The 17,799-nt window shown below is 37.7% G+C and overlaps 1 protein-coding gene across 1 annotated transcript in view; it reads right to left on the reverse strand.

Moving 5' to 3' along the window:
* The window catches only part of LOC149202765 (phytyl ester synthase 1, chloroplastic-like), a gene marked incomplete at its 5' end in the record, with an annotated part of 221,087 nt that overhangs the window by 175,888 nt on the left and 27,400 nt on the right, over positions 1-17,799 (reverse strand). The window contains one exon of the mRNA XM_089401684.1: positions 1,803-1,911. Coding sequence (XP_089257810.1) covers positions 1,803-1,911 — 109 coding nt within the window. The remainder of the gene's footprint in view (positions 1-1,802; positions 1,912-17,799) is intronic.

Here is a 17,799-nt window from a genome sequence, read left to right on the forward strand (position 1 = left end):
TCCTTCCTATTGCTTCCTCACTTTACCATTCTGATTTACTATTCTAAAGGGAGGCAATTATACTAGATCTTGAATCTTTGAATTATAACTCCATAAGAATCTAGCAACAATACTATCACAAGAGATAAATTTCTATTGAACTTGACATTCAAATCTGCCTTATTTACTCTTGTGCACCCATACTCATTGTTGGATAACTCACAATTGGATGCATTTGGAACACCTACGGATGAGTTACACCTAAATGTTTCACTCATATAGAATGTTTACTCTTCAAACACTCAACTCCACTACTATTCTCATGGTCATTGATGCATTATTACTTTAAGGTGCTAAAGAGAAACTAAATCTGCTCCCACAATGTGTGCTTCTATAGCTATATATGTTGTATAATCTAATGTTGTTGGGGTTACTTAAATATAGAATTTAATCCTCTTGCAAATTCATAACCTGCAATACATTTCATATCTTTAAGCATTAAATTTGTGGTATATTGCTGGCATGAGATGGTCTACATCTACTACAATCTTTGATTTTGGACGAGACAACTTCGGAAAGAACTTGACATGGACGCCATCTCGTTGGATGGGATTGAAACCAGTGCTACATGGAGAGTTGGGACCATGATAGGGACCAAGAAGCCTATCATGGAATTGACCCCTGATTAGTCACAAGAGGGGGCATAGGAGGAGGTAGTAGGGAGAGAGGTATAGAGGAGGAGGATGTTCCAAAGAAAACACCTTTAGAGGAGGTGACTATTGACACTAGGGGTGTGCCAACATGACCACCTTTGCGGACTTTGACAGAGTTGAACTCAGAAGTAGTACTAGTAGAGGAGATCAAAGTCTAGCTTCTACGTCTTCTTCTAGAGGAAATCAGAGTCCAATGCCAACCCCAAGGTCTACTTCTGGAGGAAAAATCATTACTAGACCCATTACCTTTGCTGATAAAATGGGAAAAGGGAATCAAAAGTTTATTTATCAGGTTTCATTGTATATGACTCATAATGATGAGATATATTTAATATATTTTTTATTTAATTTTGAACCTTTGGATTCAAGAATCAGGTAATAATTCAGTGTTGATGTGCGATGTATCACTACACATCTTGTACATCATATATATTAGTTACCTTTTCATACTTATTTGGAAACGCATTTATTTGTTTGTTGCTTTACATGTTTAAAATTTTGAAAAAAAAATTACTTTTGTATTTTTTAAATTTTGCTAATATTTTCCTATATTTTCCCCAATGTTGTCAATATTTTCTTTTCTGGACCATTGATGATATTTCCACCGACAAAGTGTTTGCAAAAATGAAATTTCATCATAGCTCCAATGTCCAAGGTAAGAGAATATTTGATGGCATATATAGTCATCTTAACCCAAAACTAAATAAATCTTAAGAGCAACCACAACTTTAAAAGGGAAAAATGCTCAAACTCGGGATAATGAAAAACAAATTCTCCATTACCTTCATGAATCATATTTTCCTCTTAGTCAGTTCAACACCTCAACAAAAAAAAAAAAAAAATCAAAGAATGTAGGTGCATATCCTCTAAGGAAAAGAAATCCATTACCAACTACTCTTTTGAATGAACATCATGTGCTGTGGAGTGGGAGGGAGTGAAAATAAAAGATATAAAGTCATTCGAGTTAGGGATAAGGCATGACATTGGTCCTACTCACCCAGGTGGTTTTACCCCATTGATGTAATACACAATGTGATCCTATTTTTCTGCAATGTAATGTAAAATACAACTTCTCACTGTATACAAGCATGGAATTCTAGAAATACTTACCAACAAAAGTGTGTGGCCACTGTCTTTAAAATAGCGAGCTCTACAATTAGGCAACACTTTCAAAAGACGCCTTGCTTCCTCACTACTTGGTAACATTCGGTCCTTTCCACTGCACATAGACATATTAGCCATATGAGCAGAAATCAAATAGAGGAAGTTAAAAATAAAAAGAATATCTAATTAAAAAGTAAAACTCTTGACTTTGAATGCAAGATCGTGACTACCAATGAAAACGGAAGAGCACAAGTTAAAAGTCTAGACATTAAAAATCAAGGATAAGACTTTCTCAAAATATCAAGCTTTCCTATCTAAATATGATAGTGACCACATTTATTTTGCGAATTATGTCATAAAGAAAGTAAGAATGACAGAGAAGAATTTATCCCTATATCGATTAATTTGCATGGTAGATGCTCAATGGATCAATTCATGATTATAGCATGACGAACAGAGTGCAAGGCTACTCCCTTGCAAAGTACGCCAATGAATGTCTTCAAGGATATCATACAAAATTCTTAAAACCACATAAACTCAGATGGATACATGTCCAGTCCAATATCATAAACCCATTTCCCCAATGTTTGTACACCTAAAGAAGTAACTGCACAAAGAAAACTTGCAAGAATCATGTTATTCATATATGCATTGGCTAGTAGACACAAAAAATGACACGGTTCATCCCTGCAAAAGGAGACTTCGGAAGGAGTACTGCAGTTTAGAAGCTCTGGTGAAAGTTTTTGCCTTTGATAAGAAAGCTTTTTAAGCAGGTAAAGTTTTTTGAGTCTGCTTTGAATAAGGAATCATGGATGCTGAGCAGTAAACGTATTTGGAGTCTGGACTTTGAAGGATCCCTAATTCTTTCATCCTCTCTCTTTAAATTACAACATAAAATTTTATTTTTCAAGGGATGAAGATACAATATCTTTGTTTTTCAAGGAATAACCATTTGGGTAATGTACTGATTAGTTAATCAACTTAAACTGAAACATAATTATTGTTCAATATCAAAAAAACTTTTGTAGTTAAGGAACATCCCATTGTCCATATAGATTGTTGTAAACTGGGATAATACCGGGGGGGGAGAGTGAATCAGTGTTATGGCCAATTTTAACAATTACTGCCAATTTATAAATTCAATTTACTTAGCAATCATTCATGTAAGCAACTTCATAAAACAACACATGAATCAGATAGAAACACCATAATTAACATACACATATGCAACAAATACAGACATAAAATCAGTGTTGTGAAAATCGCAATTAAATCATCAATTTGAAAAAACTGCAATCCGATGCCAAAAAATCGTGGAACTAGGAAACAAAGAGGTTTTAAAAGCAGTTTTTGGTTTTATTGTCTCATTTTGCAATCAAAGAGCAAGGGTGAGATCTATGGAGGAGGAGAACTCATCTACAAAGGCGAGAGAGGAGAAAACTGAAGGAATTTAGGATCCCAAGCAAAAAAAATCGAATTTGGACCAAGTTTTTTTTAGCAAGGCGTGCATTTCAAGTATGGACACCAAATTTGGCCATTTTTTTTGTTTTTTCCCTGCTTTTCCTTGGTTTCCATGATTTTTAATTGGGTTTGAGTGTGTTTTTTTTTCCATTTTTGTTGCATTTAGTGGGGAGGGTATTTTTCTTGGTCAAAAATTCAAAATCTTGATTGTTAGTTTTATTTGTTTAAATTCTTCTAGTGCCCTAGTTTTTTTCCATGATTTTTTCTTGGGTTTGAGTGTGTTTTTTTGCCATTATTGTTGCATTGAGTGCATGGTTTTTTAATCAAAAATTCAAAATGTTGTATGTTAGTTTCATTTGTTTAACTTGAAGTTCTTCTTGTGCCCTTGGTTCAAACTTGAATTTTACACTAAGACTCAAGAGTTTAATAAAGTTACTAACATGCCAAGAAAATTGGACCCTATGTGGGAATTTACTGAACTCGATGGGGGGTTTGATAGATAAATTTGACTTACAAGTTATGTGGGCAGAATATGATAGGGGGAGTATACCGATTGAAATTCCACCTTGCACAAATTCCTGGACATGAAGTAGGGCTTTGCACAAATAAAAATTCATAAATCATCTATAGAGCCCTCAAATCATTGGAAGAAATAGAGAACCAAACTGAACAAGGAAACTATGAAGAGTCAAATGGCAGAGGGTGGAGTGGTGAAACTAGAAGGCGACCATGAGAGTGGTACTAGTTCTTCTTCAACATCAGTTTCTACAGTCAACCCCACAACTTCCTTATCATTTTTTGTTCCTAGAACCATACCTGCTGCACAACCATCTATCACTTCAGCTCTTAAGAAAAGGGAGAAGGAAGAAGCCGACAAGCTGTTGGGCAGGGGTCTTCTTTCGAGTGATGTTCCCTTCAGCATTGCCAAGAACAATCCATTTTTCTAGCCTGCAATTGATGTTATTGCTATTATTGACCCGGGGTACAAATCTCCTTCCTATGATGACTTTAGAGGGCATATTCTTCAAAATGAATAGGCCGAATGCACTAAGATATTGGAGGATTTTAGGGGCTCATGGGCATAGACAAGATGCACTGTGATATCAGAAGGTTGGACTGATCAAAAGGGAAGAACCCTTGTTAACTTCTTGGTTAATTGTCCCAAGGGGATAATGTTTATGAAATTTGTTAATGCATCTGCACATATCAAAGATTCAAGTTTATTACGTGATTTGTTGGACGTGTTCATTCAAGAGGTGTTTGCACAACATGTTGTCCAAGTCATAATGGACAATGTTGCAAATTATGTTGTTGCTCGCAGGATGCTTATGGAGAGGCATCCTGATTCCTAACTTATTTAGGACACCTTGTGCTACACACTACATTGACTGGATGTTGGTGGACAAAGAAAAAATTCCTCTTGTCAAGGATATTGTTGAATCATCAAAAACCATTACATAATTTATGTATAATCATGCATTTGTGCTTCATTTGATGAGAACATTCACCAACAACAAGGACTTGGTGCGCTCTACCATTACACAGTTTGCCACTATCTTCATATTTGTTGAATCCCTCTAGAATTCTATGTGGGATGTGAAGAGAATGTTTCTTTCAGAGGAATGGTGTGCTTTGTCATATAGTCGCAACCCAGAAGGAGAGGCCACATGCATGCTAGTTTCATACCAGGAAAACTTTTGGGGGAGAGTGTAGGAGATGTGTAGCATTACTGAACCTTTGGTAAAGGTTCTTCGATTAGTTGTTGGAGACAAACCCACAATGGGCTACTTGTAGGAGGCCATGGATAAGGCTAAAGAATCCATTCACAGTTATTATGATGATAAGGGGGATGAGGGGTTTGAGAAAATACAACTCATATGGGCAGTGATTGATGAGTGGTGCAACAATACACTCCATCGTCCCATTCATGCTGCAGGGATCTACCTGAACCCCACATTTTCTTACCCTTGTGGGTTCATATTTGATGTTGAGGTCATGGATGGATTCTGTTATTTTTTGTAGCATAGAAAGTGCTCTATCCTTGAAAATTGGTGGAGAGGCTAAGGCATATGAGTTCTAAAGAACCTAGAAACCGTTTGGAGAAATTCCACCCGGAATGTATTTTATTAAAATAATTAATATTTTTAATGGGGTTCCTAAGTCTAAACATAGGGAAATTAAAATATTAATGGATATTAATCAAAGTATGGGTGAGAATGATCTAAAAGGCGGATCAAGTCATGTTTTAATCTTAGCCGTTGATTAGACACTTAATCTCGGTCGTTGAAGACTCAATAGGAAAAGTATAAAATGGAGGCTTGAGGTTCATTTAGAAATACACACAGAGAGATTGAGGAAATCGATTTTCTTAGGTGAGAAGTTCTCAGGAAGAAAATCTATTGGGGAGATCTTTGCAACAGAGGGGTAGTGAGAATCTAGGAAAAGGACTTTCCAGATAATACTGATGGAGAGGCGGAGAGAGCTTGCAAAGAGGCAGCACAAAAGTCGGGAGAGTTGACGCAGAAAAGCTTCCTATCATGCAGAATCCAGAACTGTCGGAATAGCCGAAACTACCGAGAACTGTCGGAACTACCGTGAACTTCTGGAATAGCCAGGAGAGATCACACAAAGTCAGCCCAGTAGCCGGGAGAGCTGATGGAGAAAAACTGCCTGTCACACAGAATCCAGAACTGACGGAACAACCAAAACTGTCAGGAATTGTCGGAACTGCTAGGCATTGTCAGAACTGTCGGAACAGCCGGGAGAGCTTATGCAAAGGGAAGAGAAGGTGACACAGGGCTAATGCAGAGCCAGCGCATAAATAGCCGGGGTTAGCCAGTTTTGTGCCGGGTCAGTCGGAATTCTGCCAATTGAAGTGAGGTAAAACTCACTCAGATTTTCCACCAGTGTTTTCTCTATAAAAGATTGCTAGATGAGCATCCTAGAGTTGTATTCAGATATTTCTCCTGCATACTAATAAACCCTTAGAACTGTTGCACCGGTTTTCCCGCATTGGGTTTTTCCGGGGACTATTATGACCAAAAGTAAGTGTGTCCTATTATCTTGTTCTTTGCTCTATTTTCTGTTTCATGAGATCAAATATTTAATTAAGTGTAGGCTGCAGAAGTAATTTGCTTCAGTATTCAGAAGAATAGCTTGGTTAATGTATATTAAAAATCAAGTAGGTGAAGTAGATTCAGATTTGTTGCAGTAGGGGTTCCTTCAGAGTGTAGGAATTTTCACAGATTTTTCACTTGTGTTCAAAAAAAGGAGTCATCTCCAGTAGAATGTGTAGAATTCTCTAAAGAAATGGAGATATACAAGATGTTAAGTGTCACATTTAGCATTGACATGGCTATCCATGATAGGAAAACCAAAATGCCAGGTAAGCTTTAGTTTGTTTCAATTTTCAAATTTCATTGTCTCTTCATACTTTGTTTCAACTTTCAAATTTCAATTTTTTTCTTATGTTTCTCTTATTTGTTGTAGATATGTGGTGGAGAAGTTATGGTGGCATAGTATCCAATCTCCAAAATCTTGTCATTCGAGTGCTCAGCCAAACATGTAGCTCCTCCAAATGTGAGCGCAACTGGAGTGTATTTGAAAAAATACACACCAAGAAGTGCAACAGGTTAAAAATTTTCCAATTAATTTTTTGAATTCATTAAATAATAAAAAATATAATTTATTATTTGTATAATTATTAATTTATAATTTATGACCCTTGTATAGGTTGGAGTCCCAGTGCCTTAATGACATGGTCTATGTCTACTACAATCTATGATTGTGGGTGAAGTAACTTGAGAGGACACTTGACGTGGAGGCCATCTCATTGGATGGGATTGACACCACTTCTGCATGAAGGGTTGAGGCCGAGAGGCCTATCATGGAATTAACCCTTGATTGGTTAGAAACTTAGAAGAGGTAATGGAGGGGGGAAACAATTGCAGAAGAGGAGGAGGAGGAGGAACAGGAGGAAGAGGTGACACCACCTACCATGGCCACCAGTAGAGGACGTGGTCTACCTCCTATGACTCATAGTTCTTCAGCTTCTAGAGGACATCAAAGTCCAATGCTAGCCTCAGGGCCTTCTTCATCTAGAGGGAAAGTTGTTACATTTTAACGCAAGAGGGGCAGAGGAAATAATTAGTTAACTGGTTTATTTCATTGTATATGACAGTTGACTCAAGATATGAGATACAATGTTATATTTTTTGTTGATATTTTGAGCCTGAGTCAGGACTCACGATTCAGGGCATGATTCACTATTATGTGTGATGTAGCACTAGACATATTATGATATTACACATCTTATATATTAGTTCTATTTTCATATTTATGTCTCAATGCATTTATTTTCATTTTTTTGTATTTTTTTAATTTTGCCATTTTTTATAGATTTTATCATGATTTTTTCCGATTTCAGACCCTCACCGACATAATCCCGATCGTGATTATCACAACATTGCATAGGATATACATGGAAACCCATAAAGAGAGAAAACCATCAATATTCTTTTAGTTCTTTATGAAAATGCAAGCTCCAACCTACTGTTACATTATGTTTATAATCACCAACCAGAAGGAAGCTCCTACTCCCTAATTTGCAAGCACCCACTTGCAAGAGGCACCAACTCCCAATTGATTTTCAGGCACCAACTTGAAGGAAACACCAACTCCCTGATTTGCAAGCACCTCCTTATAGTTGCAAGAGGCACCAAACCCTAATATGTTTCTCAGGCACCCACCTAAAGAAAGCGCCAACTCCCTGACATGCAAGCACCAACAAGCTAAACCTTGCAGATCCCTTTTTCATACATTTTCAAACTCAAATACATAGGTGCTTTGTTCTTATTACATTTGTTTCTTTCTTTGCTTCAGCTCTCACTAAGACCGATGTTTGATTTGGGCATTAAGTATGGATAGAGGGGTGATCTGGGAGATTGACCACTCTTGACTATAATTTTGTTCTCTCACATTACCAGGGGGGCTAATCTCTAGCTCTAGTCAAATGGGACCTCCCTTAAGGCCCTTAGGATTATAAGAAAGGCACTAATTGGAAGACTATGATTGAGATAGCATGAGCATTATCCCCTATACCATACTTAACATTTTCCACCGCACATCACAAGTCCCATATCTCACCTCCACTCTTCGGGTCCAACTTGTCATTGGTTCTTTGGGATTTGGTACCCATATGTTCACATACCTTGAGTAGGGAAAGAGGAATATCGCCATAGAGGTTGATGCAGCTAAAACAAAAGAAAAAGCATATCATGGCCACAAAAAAACAAAAGAAAGGAAATCATAATGCAAAATATGGTCGAGACATAAAGATTAGCATGTGGGCAAAAGGCTAGCATGAGCTCTATCCTCTTCATATGACCATTGCCCAGTTCCTCAGCACATGATGTTCCATTACATCAAAATGTACCCTTGCGTGTCGCAACCCTAATGAGCAATGCACTAACTCATCTTAAGGGGTAATAAAATTGTTATACCATAAACAGCAAGCTCTAACCCTTGAGTTATATGCGGTAATGCAAGGAATAATCAAGAAGTAAAAGGTGCACAAGAGGGGTGGAAAAATCAGGTCGAGTGGGTAACTCCTGCCTCCACTATTTCTCCCTCCTTCACATTCATACACTTAGGATGTGGACACCTCATCAGTTGGTCCCCTTAACCACGACACTTGGCCATGAAGCCTCTGCCCCTTCATTACCACATTATTTAATACTAACACCTATTGATTGAGAGGTTGACCTTGGAACTGGTACATCCACTTGAGGGTTAGAAGCACCTTATAGGGTTGACCAATAGTCACCTCAACAAAGGTAGGGAAAACCCTTTCATGATTTGGTCTGGTTAGATATCGAAAGGTGATCCTTGTTTAAAGTATTAATATTCCCTTAATGTTAGTTTTTAGTTTTTGTAGCATCGGATATGTTCTAGCCACGAAATTTGGTGGAGAGGCTAGAAGACATAACATCTCCAAAACCCAGAAATCCTTTCTGGAAATTCTCCCTAGAAATGACTTAATTAGAATATTAACCAGTTTTTAAATATTTCATAGGTCTAAACGTAGGGAATATGGTTAATTAATCAGTATTAACTAAGTCAAGGTGAGAATCATCTAGAAACAAACATGGATCGATCCAGAGATGATTCTAGTATTCGATTATGTTTTAATCTTGGTCGTTGGTGCTCCAACAAAGGATTATAAGAGGAGGTCGATGTGGTGATGGATAATACCTATGTTGCCAGGAAACGTGGGTGTGGGGACGGGGACGGGGACGGCATTTTTGGAAACAGGGTGCGTGGGTTCGTCGGGTAATATAATAATATTAAATTTTAATAATTATATTTTATAAATTATAAATTATAAATTATAAATTTATAATTAATAATATATATGAAATTTGAATTTGTATATTTTTTCAACTTTAAATTTTAAACAAGAAAACTTTAATGATAATCATTTAAACATGCATATTATTAATTAATATTTCACATATATATAATTAATAATATATATGAAATATATTAAAGTTGAAAAAATATAATTAATAATATATATGAAATTTGAATTTGTATATTTTTTCCAAACCCATTCTGATAATGCATAAATGGACTTGCTTACCATTTTCATCTGATGGCAGTGTGGCACATGCCTTCAGAATATAGTGAAGATCACCTGGTTTGGATTTATGCCAAACCAAAGCATCCATGCAACAGTTGTGGTCAGCATATCCTGCTGTCATTGAGTTCCACGAAACCGCATACCATGCAAGCATCCTATCAAATACAGTTTTGCAGGTCAAACTTGTTCCCTAACTCTATATTGCCATATTAACATTGCAGGCATCATTGTTTGTCTGATCACACTGCTATAATGTCCATCCTTTTCCATGCTTCCAATTTCTCTTCCTATGCTTATCTTTCATTTTATTTTCGAAATCCAACAGAATTTCAGACCTTTCTCAATTGTTATGTTACCTGTTTGACCCTCAAACACAAGTCCCCAGTATTAGCTACCATAAAAAAGAGTGAAGATATTAACTATTGTTTTATACAGACAAGCATAACATCTGTTGCTTGATGCAATTAACTTATTCAATTTAGAGCTGCACCATATTTTCATCCAAAAATGAAACACATTAAATCAATACAAAGTCAATTATACAGCTTGCTGGCAAGCGTCTTTTGTCAAGCCAACATATGGAATAATACATTACAGCTATAAACTATAATTCTTGTGTGCATCTCTCTATGTCCATTAATGTCTGTTCTCTCTATGTCCATTAATGTCTGTTCTCTCTATGTGTATACATCGATTTGTGTGCATACATCTACATCTTATATGTATTTATGTGAGATTTGAATTTCAACACTTCTCATCATGAACAAAAATAAAACAAGAGTGTCTCTGAAAATGCCTTTACTGCTATTTATAAGTCATTACCTGAAGCTCCAAGGAAAAAAAAGGTCTCTAACTGAAGCCTGATCCCTATTCTGCCCAGACAAGCTCTCTGCAATCATATATCCAAGGAGGTCGACAGTCCACTCACATCTTTTGTTCACTTGAATATCTTGATGTAATTTCAACCTAAAAATTTTGAAAATACCCATGCTACTTCAAACTTGTTGTATGGGCTCTTGTCCTTGAGAAATGCCCTAGGGAGATATAGCCTTTGGCATGATACATGAAAACAGTAAACAGTCCTCAAACCTCCACTCCCTTTGTAGAGACACCAACAGAATAATATAGCACTTCCAGCTTACTTATTTTACTTAAGCCTCAATATAAATCCCAAAAAAACAGAGTTGAGGAAATAATGAAGTGGATTAAATCACTCAGGACGGTTTCCTGCATGGTGACCTCATTTATGAACTTGGCAAAATAGTGGCAATTACGACATATGCACTTCTTGCGCTTTTGATGAGACTTCAGTGGTCTTTACAACTTGTTGAAAAGCACAAACAAAATATAAGCTTCTTCCTCTTGTAAAACAATGCAGATTCCCACCACTCCTATTGCACATCATGTGATGATCACTACCACCTGCTCCTGTTTCTTGTCATGCAGCATAAAGTGCACATCAGGTACATCCCTTGCTTCCTTCATCAACCCTGTCAGTCACTGCAATTCTGCATAGATCTCCTTTGTTTGTGGGTGTGATCTATCTCCTACAACAAATGTATGCACTTTGTTCTTAACCTCAATCCAACTATATATTATTAATTATATTTTAATATAGTTTTTTATGAAGAACCCAAAGAACCCAAAGAACCCAACCCGAAGAACCCGAAGAACCCAAGAACCCAAGCACCCGAAGAACCCAAGAACCCAAGAACCCGTTAAAGGAAAAGAACCCAATTTTTTTTTTTGAAGAACCCGGTTCTTCTGGGTTCGTCTGGGAAGAACCCGTACCCGAATCCGGTACTTGGGTGCGGGAACCCAGGACGGGTTCGAGAACCCTACCCCCGGGTGCGGGTACCTGTGCAACACAGGATAATACACTTGAGAAGTTTGGTTTCTAGGCATATCGATTTCCAAAGTAGCAGTAGTCAATTGTCAGAGAGAGCCAAAGATCGAAGCAGTGAGTGAGGGGCAGGGACAGTGATCTTGAGGAAGTTTTCTAGATCCGGAGAGGCAGCCGCAAGAGGGCCAAGTTATCCCAGTAAGGCGGTACAGAGCTCTATGCAGTAGCTTCAGAGAGGGCATTTCGATTTGCTAGAGAGAAAATCGTTCTCAATTCCAGAGGCCAGGTAGAGGTTCCAGAAGGTCGGAGAGACGATTTTCTCAACAACTAAAGGCAAAATGACTTCATTAGAGACTGGTTGGAGGCTTGACGTCAAGCAGGATGCACATATAAGCACAAAGGTTGACACTGAGGGTCAAAGAGCCGAGTTTTCTGAAGCAACTGAAGGCAGAATGACTTCATTAGAGACTGGTTGGAGGCTTGACGTCAAGCAACTGCACAGCAAAGCACAGAGGTTGACACTGAGGGTCAGAGAGCTGAGTTTTCTGAAGGCAGGTTGTGTCGGGATTGCTTGTGGAGGAAGGGTAAATTCCCTTCAATAATTTTGCCCAGATTTTCTTGCTATGGATTGTTAGTTTCAAGCATCTAGATTGTACTCAAATTTTCACTGCTGCATAATAATAAAACCCTCACTGTTGCACCGATTTTCCCAAGTTGGGTTTTTTCGGGGACATTTGTCCAAAAATAATTCTCATATTTTATGTGTGTGTGCTAACATTTCTCAATTTCCAACGCATTATTTTTCCACAGTATTTTATTTGTGAAGGTTGTAGTGTGTTTATTTTGATATTTGTCGCAACAGATAAATTGTTAAATTAATTAACAATTAGGAGTAATAATACCAGTTGCTGCAATAGGATTCCAACATTGGAATTTATCACACTTAACATTCAAGTTTGGCCCACTTAGATGCATATATGATCTTAGCCTTTGATGGGTGGTTTCTTTCACTTAAGTCCATGTTGTTTCGTCAGGTGGTCCACAACAACCAAGGCCTTGAGGTCACCCACTCCATAGGCACCCAAGACTTTCAGAGAAGTACATGGCCTATTTAGATGGAACGTTGAGAGACTAAAGCCTCCTAACAGCATTAGAAAATGTTACATGTCTCAGGGTACCTTTAAGACCCAAGATGTTGGTCAACCTTGACCATACATTGAGGATTCTTCATGATGGCACCATTGAACCCAGTATGCCCCCAGGCTGGCCTTGACACAATCTAATGGGTAGGAGCTTATTTAGAACCCAGACAAGGACAGTGTCCCATTCAGAGACTAGAAAGAGATTGTTGAACCAGAGGTAGCCTTAATGTTGGAGAGAAGAGACCTTATTTAACTTTTGGAGACCCATGGAGACCACATGATGGAACCCTAGCTACAATTGGGACCCTATAGGAGGATTTGATGTGGATTTGAGGACAATCCCTCAAATTTTGGATCGTCCAGGCACTTTGACACAATTGGAAACCTCACCACACCTTGGCATGGCATTTGGAGCCCTAATTGGGCATGATGCCAACATTTGGAGAGTCTACGGCTCACACATGTGGGAAATTGTCTTGTTCTACCCATTTTTTTGCAAGTCCAGGGAAGCAGTTTACAAAAATTTTTCAAAGATCAGAATCATCAACCAACCAATTGGTATATCATTGTAAACCAAATCTCTGCAAGTTATGTTGTAAATGAAGCTAGTATGACTGTTTAATTTTGTAACAACACCTAGGTAAGCCTTTGATTTTGTCGATGAACTTCATCCTAGGAGGTTTTTTAACCTCAATGAATTATGTGTGTTTCTACACAGATAATCCACAGAGTTTTTCCTCCATCTTTAACCACAAAGCTAGGGTGGAATTCATTGACAAAGTATTAGGTGAGTCCTGATGTTATATCGAGTCTTTGTAAAAGTGGTTTGTTAATAATTTAAGCTATTTGGAAAAATTATTTTATTACTAATCACTTAGTCTATATTAGATCATATTGTGTCACAAAATTGGGTAATGTCATGAGGTCTATAACGAATGTGTATTCCCCCTTTGAGGGTTGAATTATTTGTAATATCTTATGAAAAAATATTTTAGTGCATGGTCCCTAATATTTAGACACCATGGCCAAAATATCTGAGGGTGGAAAAAATATTAATCCCCTCTTGTGTCAATTAATTAATTTTTTTGGCTAAATTAAATTAAATCGTAATCCAGAAAATTAACTAATTTAGAGTAAAAAAAAATTATAGAGACTAAATTTTCTTCAAGTGGAAAATAATAAAAAAATTCGTGGGTCAAAGAATAGTCAAATTTTGGATGTCCCCCTCCAAGGCCAAAAAGGATATTTTAAGAAACATTGAGCCCTTGGACCTTGGTGGTTAAGTCAAAATCAAATCTTTGAGGAAATTAATCCAAAATATTAATTTTTGGATTAATAAAAAATGGGTTTTAAGTAAAATTCGAAATTTTCCTCAAAATAAATATTTTCAACAGCAGAGATTAAAAGATGATCAAATTATTATCAACGGTCAATATTATTTTGATAGGGATCAAGCCAACTAGCTGTTATTTTCCACTTGGAGGATTTCTCTATAAATAGAAGCCATTTTGCTTCTCAAGATATTCTGATTTTGGGCTATCTCTGGATGATGTAAATTTGTAACGCTGGTATTGAGCCATTGCTCTGTTGGGAACATTTTAATATCATAATAAAAAGACTTTGGGGTTTAGTTCATGGTGTTCTTGTTCCATTGATTTGTGGTACGTGCTAATTATGCGCTAATCCTATATTGTGCTTCATTGTTATATAAATTGTTATTTCATTTGTCAATGATAAGACATTCTATTGGTAAAAGTTATTTTTTATCTGAGGTGATCCGATTCATCATATGATCTAATGGTTTGGTTTGAGAAAAATTATAGAGATCTGTAGGTACACTAGCCCTTGGGCTCCAATTTCACAGTGTGGGAAAGAACAGACCTTGTTTGGACTCCAGGAATTTTTATATGGTATTCTAACTTTGCAAAAGGGTGTGGCTAATATTCTAACTTTCGAAAATACATTTATCCATTGCCATTATTCAAAATTTATTTCTCAAAAACAATATTTTACAAGAATTGCATATTTGTAAATAATTTGTATATAACTTTTTTTGTAAAATAAATCTGTAAATTATTTCTAACCCTTGTTTTCACTAGTTTGGATTTTTGGGTTCATTTTAAATTTTCTATATATTGGAGTTTTGAGAAAAATTTATTTCATTTGTGCAAAAGAATTCTCAAACCATCTCAAATTCTATGAAGGTTTATCTCACCCAAGTGAGACATACAGCCTTCCCGAAGGCAATTGTTGGGGTTTTGAGGCAAATCTAGACCTAGGAAGGCAAGATCTAGCCTCCGGCTACCCTCCAGGCTCAACGCTCAAGCAAAAGAGGAAGTCGCTAGCCCTTAGAGGAAATTTTGTGGCACTTTGTAGCGATTTCTGAAGATCTTAATCAAAATTCAATTTTTTGCAGAGGTCAGAATTGTTTTTAGGCGTTCTAGACCTAGCGTTAGCCCTTCTAACCCTATTCATTCCCTTGTCTCCCTTCCTTGGTGAGACACTGGGCTTTCTTGGCCTTGAAACCCTTGCTGTCAACCCTTAAGGACTGCTAGCCTTGGCCGCAGGCCTTTCTAGGCCTCCATCTCCCCTCCGCCAGCCCTCTTCCTCCTCTCCTCCCTCTTGACACCCTTACTTACCCCGGTCGCACGCCCAAGGGCCTCATTCCCACTAGCCGAAGCCGTCTTTTCCCTAGCAGAAGCCTCTTGGAGTCTTGCCTTAGTGGCCGCAACCCCTTCTAAGCCTTGACTGCATGCCTATTGGCCTTCTCCCTCCTTGTCGTGGGCCTACCAAGCCTCTTCCCTTAGTCGTTGCTCTTTCTTGGCCTTATTGTAGGAATTTATAGGGTAAGTTCCTCAAACAGAACACCAAAGGACACCGCTCACAACCAGATCGCAGATCAATACACCAGTATTTTTGACGTGGTTAAAACCCTCAAAGAGGGAAACAGTCCACGGCTTGAGCCAACGCGGCCACTTCAGGCAATTTATTAATCAAAGAATGAAAATTTACATAAGCTTCTCTCATGCACGGATTACCCTACAAATGACCCTCCATGCGCTTTAAATAGAAATCATGGACCAATCAGGTGTCAAGCCACGGATCAAGTGTCGGTAATACCGAGGAGAGAATGAACCGTCGGATCACTACATATCGTGACCGTCGGATTGTAAGTTACAAAATGTACAACGGTAAAGAAACACACTTTACCTAACTCTATACTAGACCAAGTTGTACTTAACTATTTCCTATGTGTCGTAATATCCTAACATCCCCCTTAAGAACAACTTGGGATAGGATTGAAGGATTTACAAATATGACACAATAGGAGAAGGAAGGAAGCACTAGAGCCTATGCCCCCTTAGTGACAACTTCCTGAACTCCAACCATAAATCGAAGTTTAGTGAACTTCGCCTCTGTGAGAGCCTTTGTAAAGATGTCTGCAACTTGATCATCTGTTGAACAATATTGCACTTCAAGAACATGGTCATGAATGAGCTTTCTGATGAAGTGCATGTGCAGTTCAATGTGTTTGCTGCGTTGATGTTGGATTGGATCTTTGCATAGCTGAATGGCACTTTGATTATCACACCAAAGTGTAGTCGGATGCTGATGCTGAAAGCCAAACTCTGACAGGATCTGACGAAGCCACAAAGCTTCCTTACTAGCTTCTATAGCACCACGTCCTTTAGATTGTAGCATACAATTAGCCATTTCCTTTAAGGTGTGATTCTTCCTTTCAGCTACACCATTTTGTTGTGGAGTATATGGAACAGTATGTTGCATTTGAATTCCATTCTCAGTGCAATAGTTGATGAATGTGTTTTTAACATATTCTCCGCCATTATCAGATCTTAGCTTAAGAATTTGATGTCCAGATTGTTTTTCAACAAAGGCCTTGAAGGCCAAAAATGTGTTAAATACTTCACTCTTGAGTTTTAAGAAGTATACCCAAGTGCGTCTGGAGAAATCATCAATGAAAGTTAAGAAATACTTGCAGCCAGAGAATGACACAACTGGAAGTGGACCACATAAATCACTATGCACAAGCTGTAAAGGGGCTGAGGCGTGCCAAGAGGCACGTTTTTCAAAACTGTCCCGATGATGTTTTCTGAGTACACATCTGGAACAAACACCATCTCTGCAAGATACTATAGGAAGACCCGTCACCATATTATCTTTACATAGATGCTGAAGGGAGCGATAGTTTAAGTGACCAAATCGCTCATGCCAAAGTTTGCTCACTTCATCGTTATGAGCAACAAATACTGAGGGAAGATTTGATGACCCAAAGTTGTGAAACTTATACAACCTTGTAGAATCATCAGCAATGCCAGTAGCTAAAATCTTTTTAGGATCTCTTAGGTCCTTGATTACAACATCATGAGGTGAAAATTCAACGATTTTACCTTCACCTGAATGAGTTATCTGATATACAGATAGAAGGTTGCAGGATAAGGTTGGAACACATAATACATCATTAAACTGACCATTGTCTAGATGAATAGTTCCAGTCCCTACAACACTAAGAGATCTATCATCACCAACATATATATTTTTGGTGTTACAATCATTTAAAGAAGAAAACATGGCTTTGTTTTTGGCCATGTGATAAGAAGCTCTAGAATCAATGAGCCACTCATGAGAATGAGAAGAAGAAGATATATTTAATGCATAACCAGACCGAGATGATTGACAACCACATGCAGAAAGTGCCATTCCTGAAGATGAAGTTGAGGTTGAAGAATGCTCCACATGGATGTTATGTTTCTTCATCGCTGCTTCCAAGGCTTCCATCTTCTTAAAGCATTTGGATTCTAAGTGGCCATCTCGATTACAAAAGTTGCAATGTCTATCAGTCTTCTTCCATTTGTTTTTATTTGTCTTATCATTTTGTTGAAATGATTTTTCATTTTG

The sequence above is a fragment of the Pinus tabuliformis genome, chromosome 2_1 (genome assembly GCF_031772625.1).
Source record: "Pinus tabuliformis cultivar Carrire ecotype Pingquan chromosome 2_1, CPIR1, whole genome shotgun sequence".
Classification (NCBI taxonomy): Eukaryota; Viridiplantae; Streptophyta; class Pinopsida; order Pinales; family Pinaceae; genus Pinus; species Pinus tabuliformis.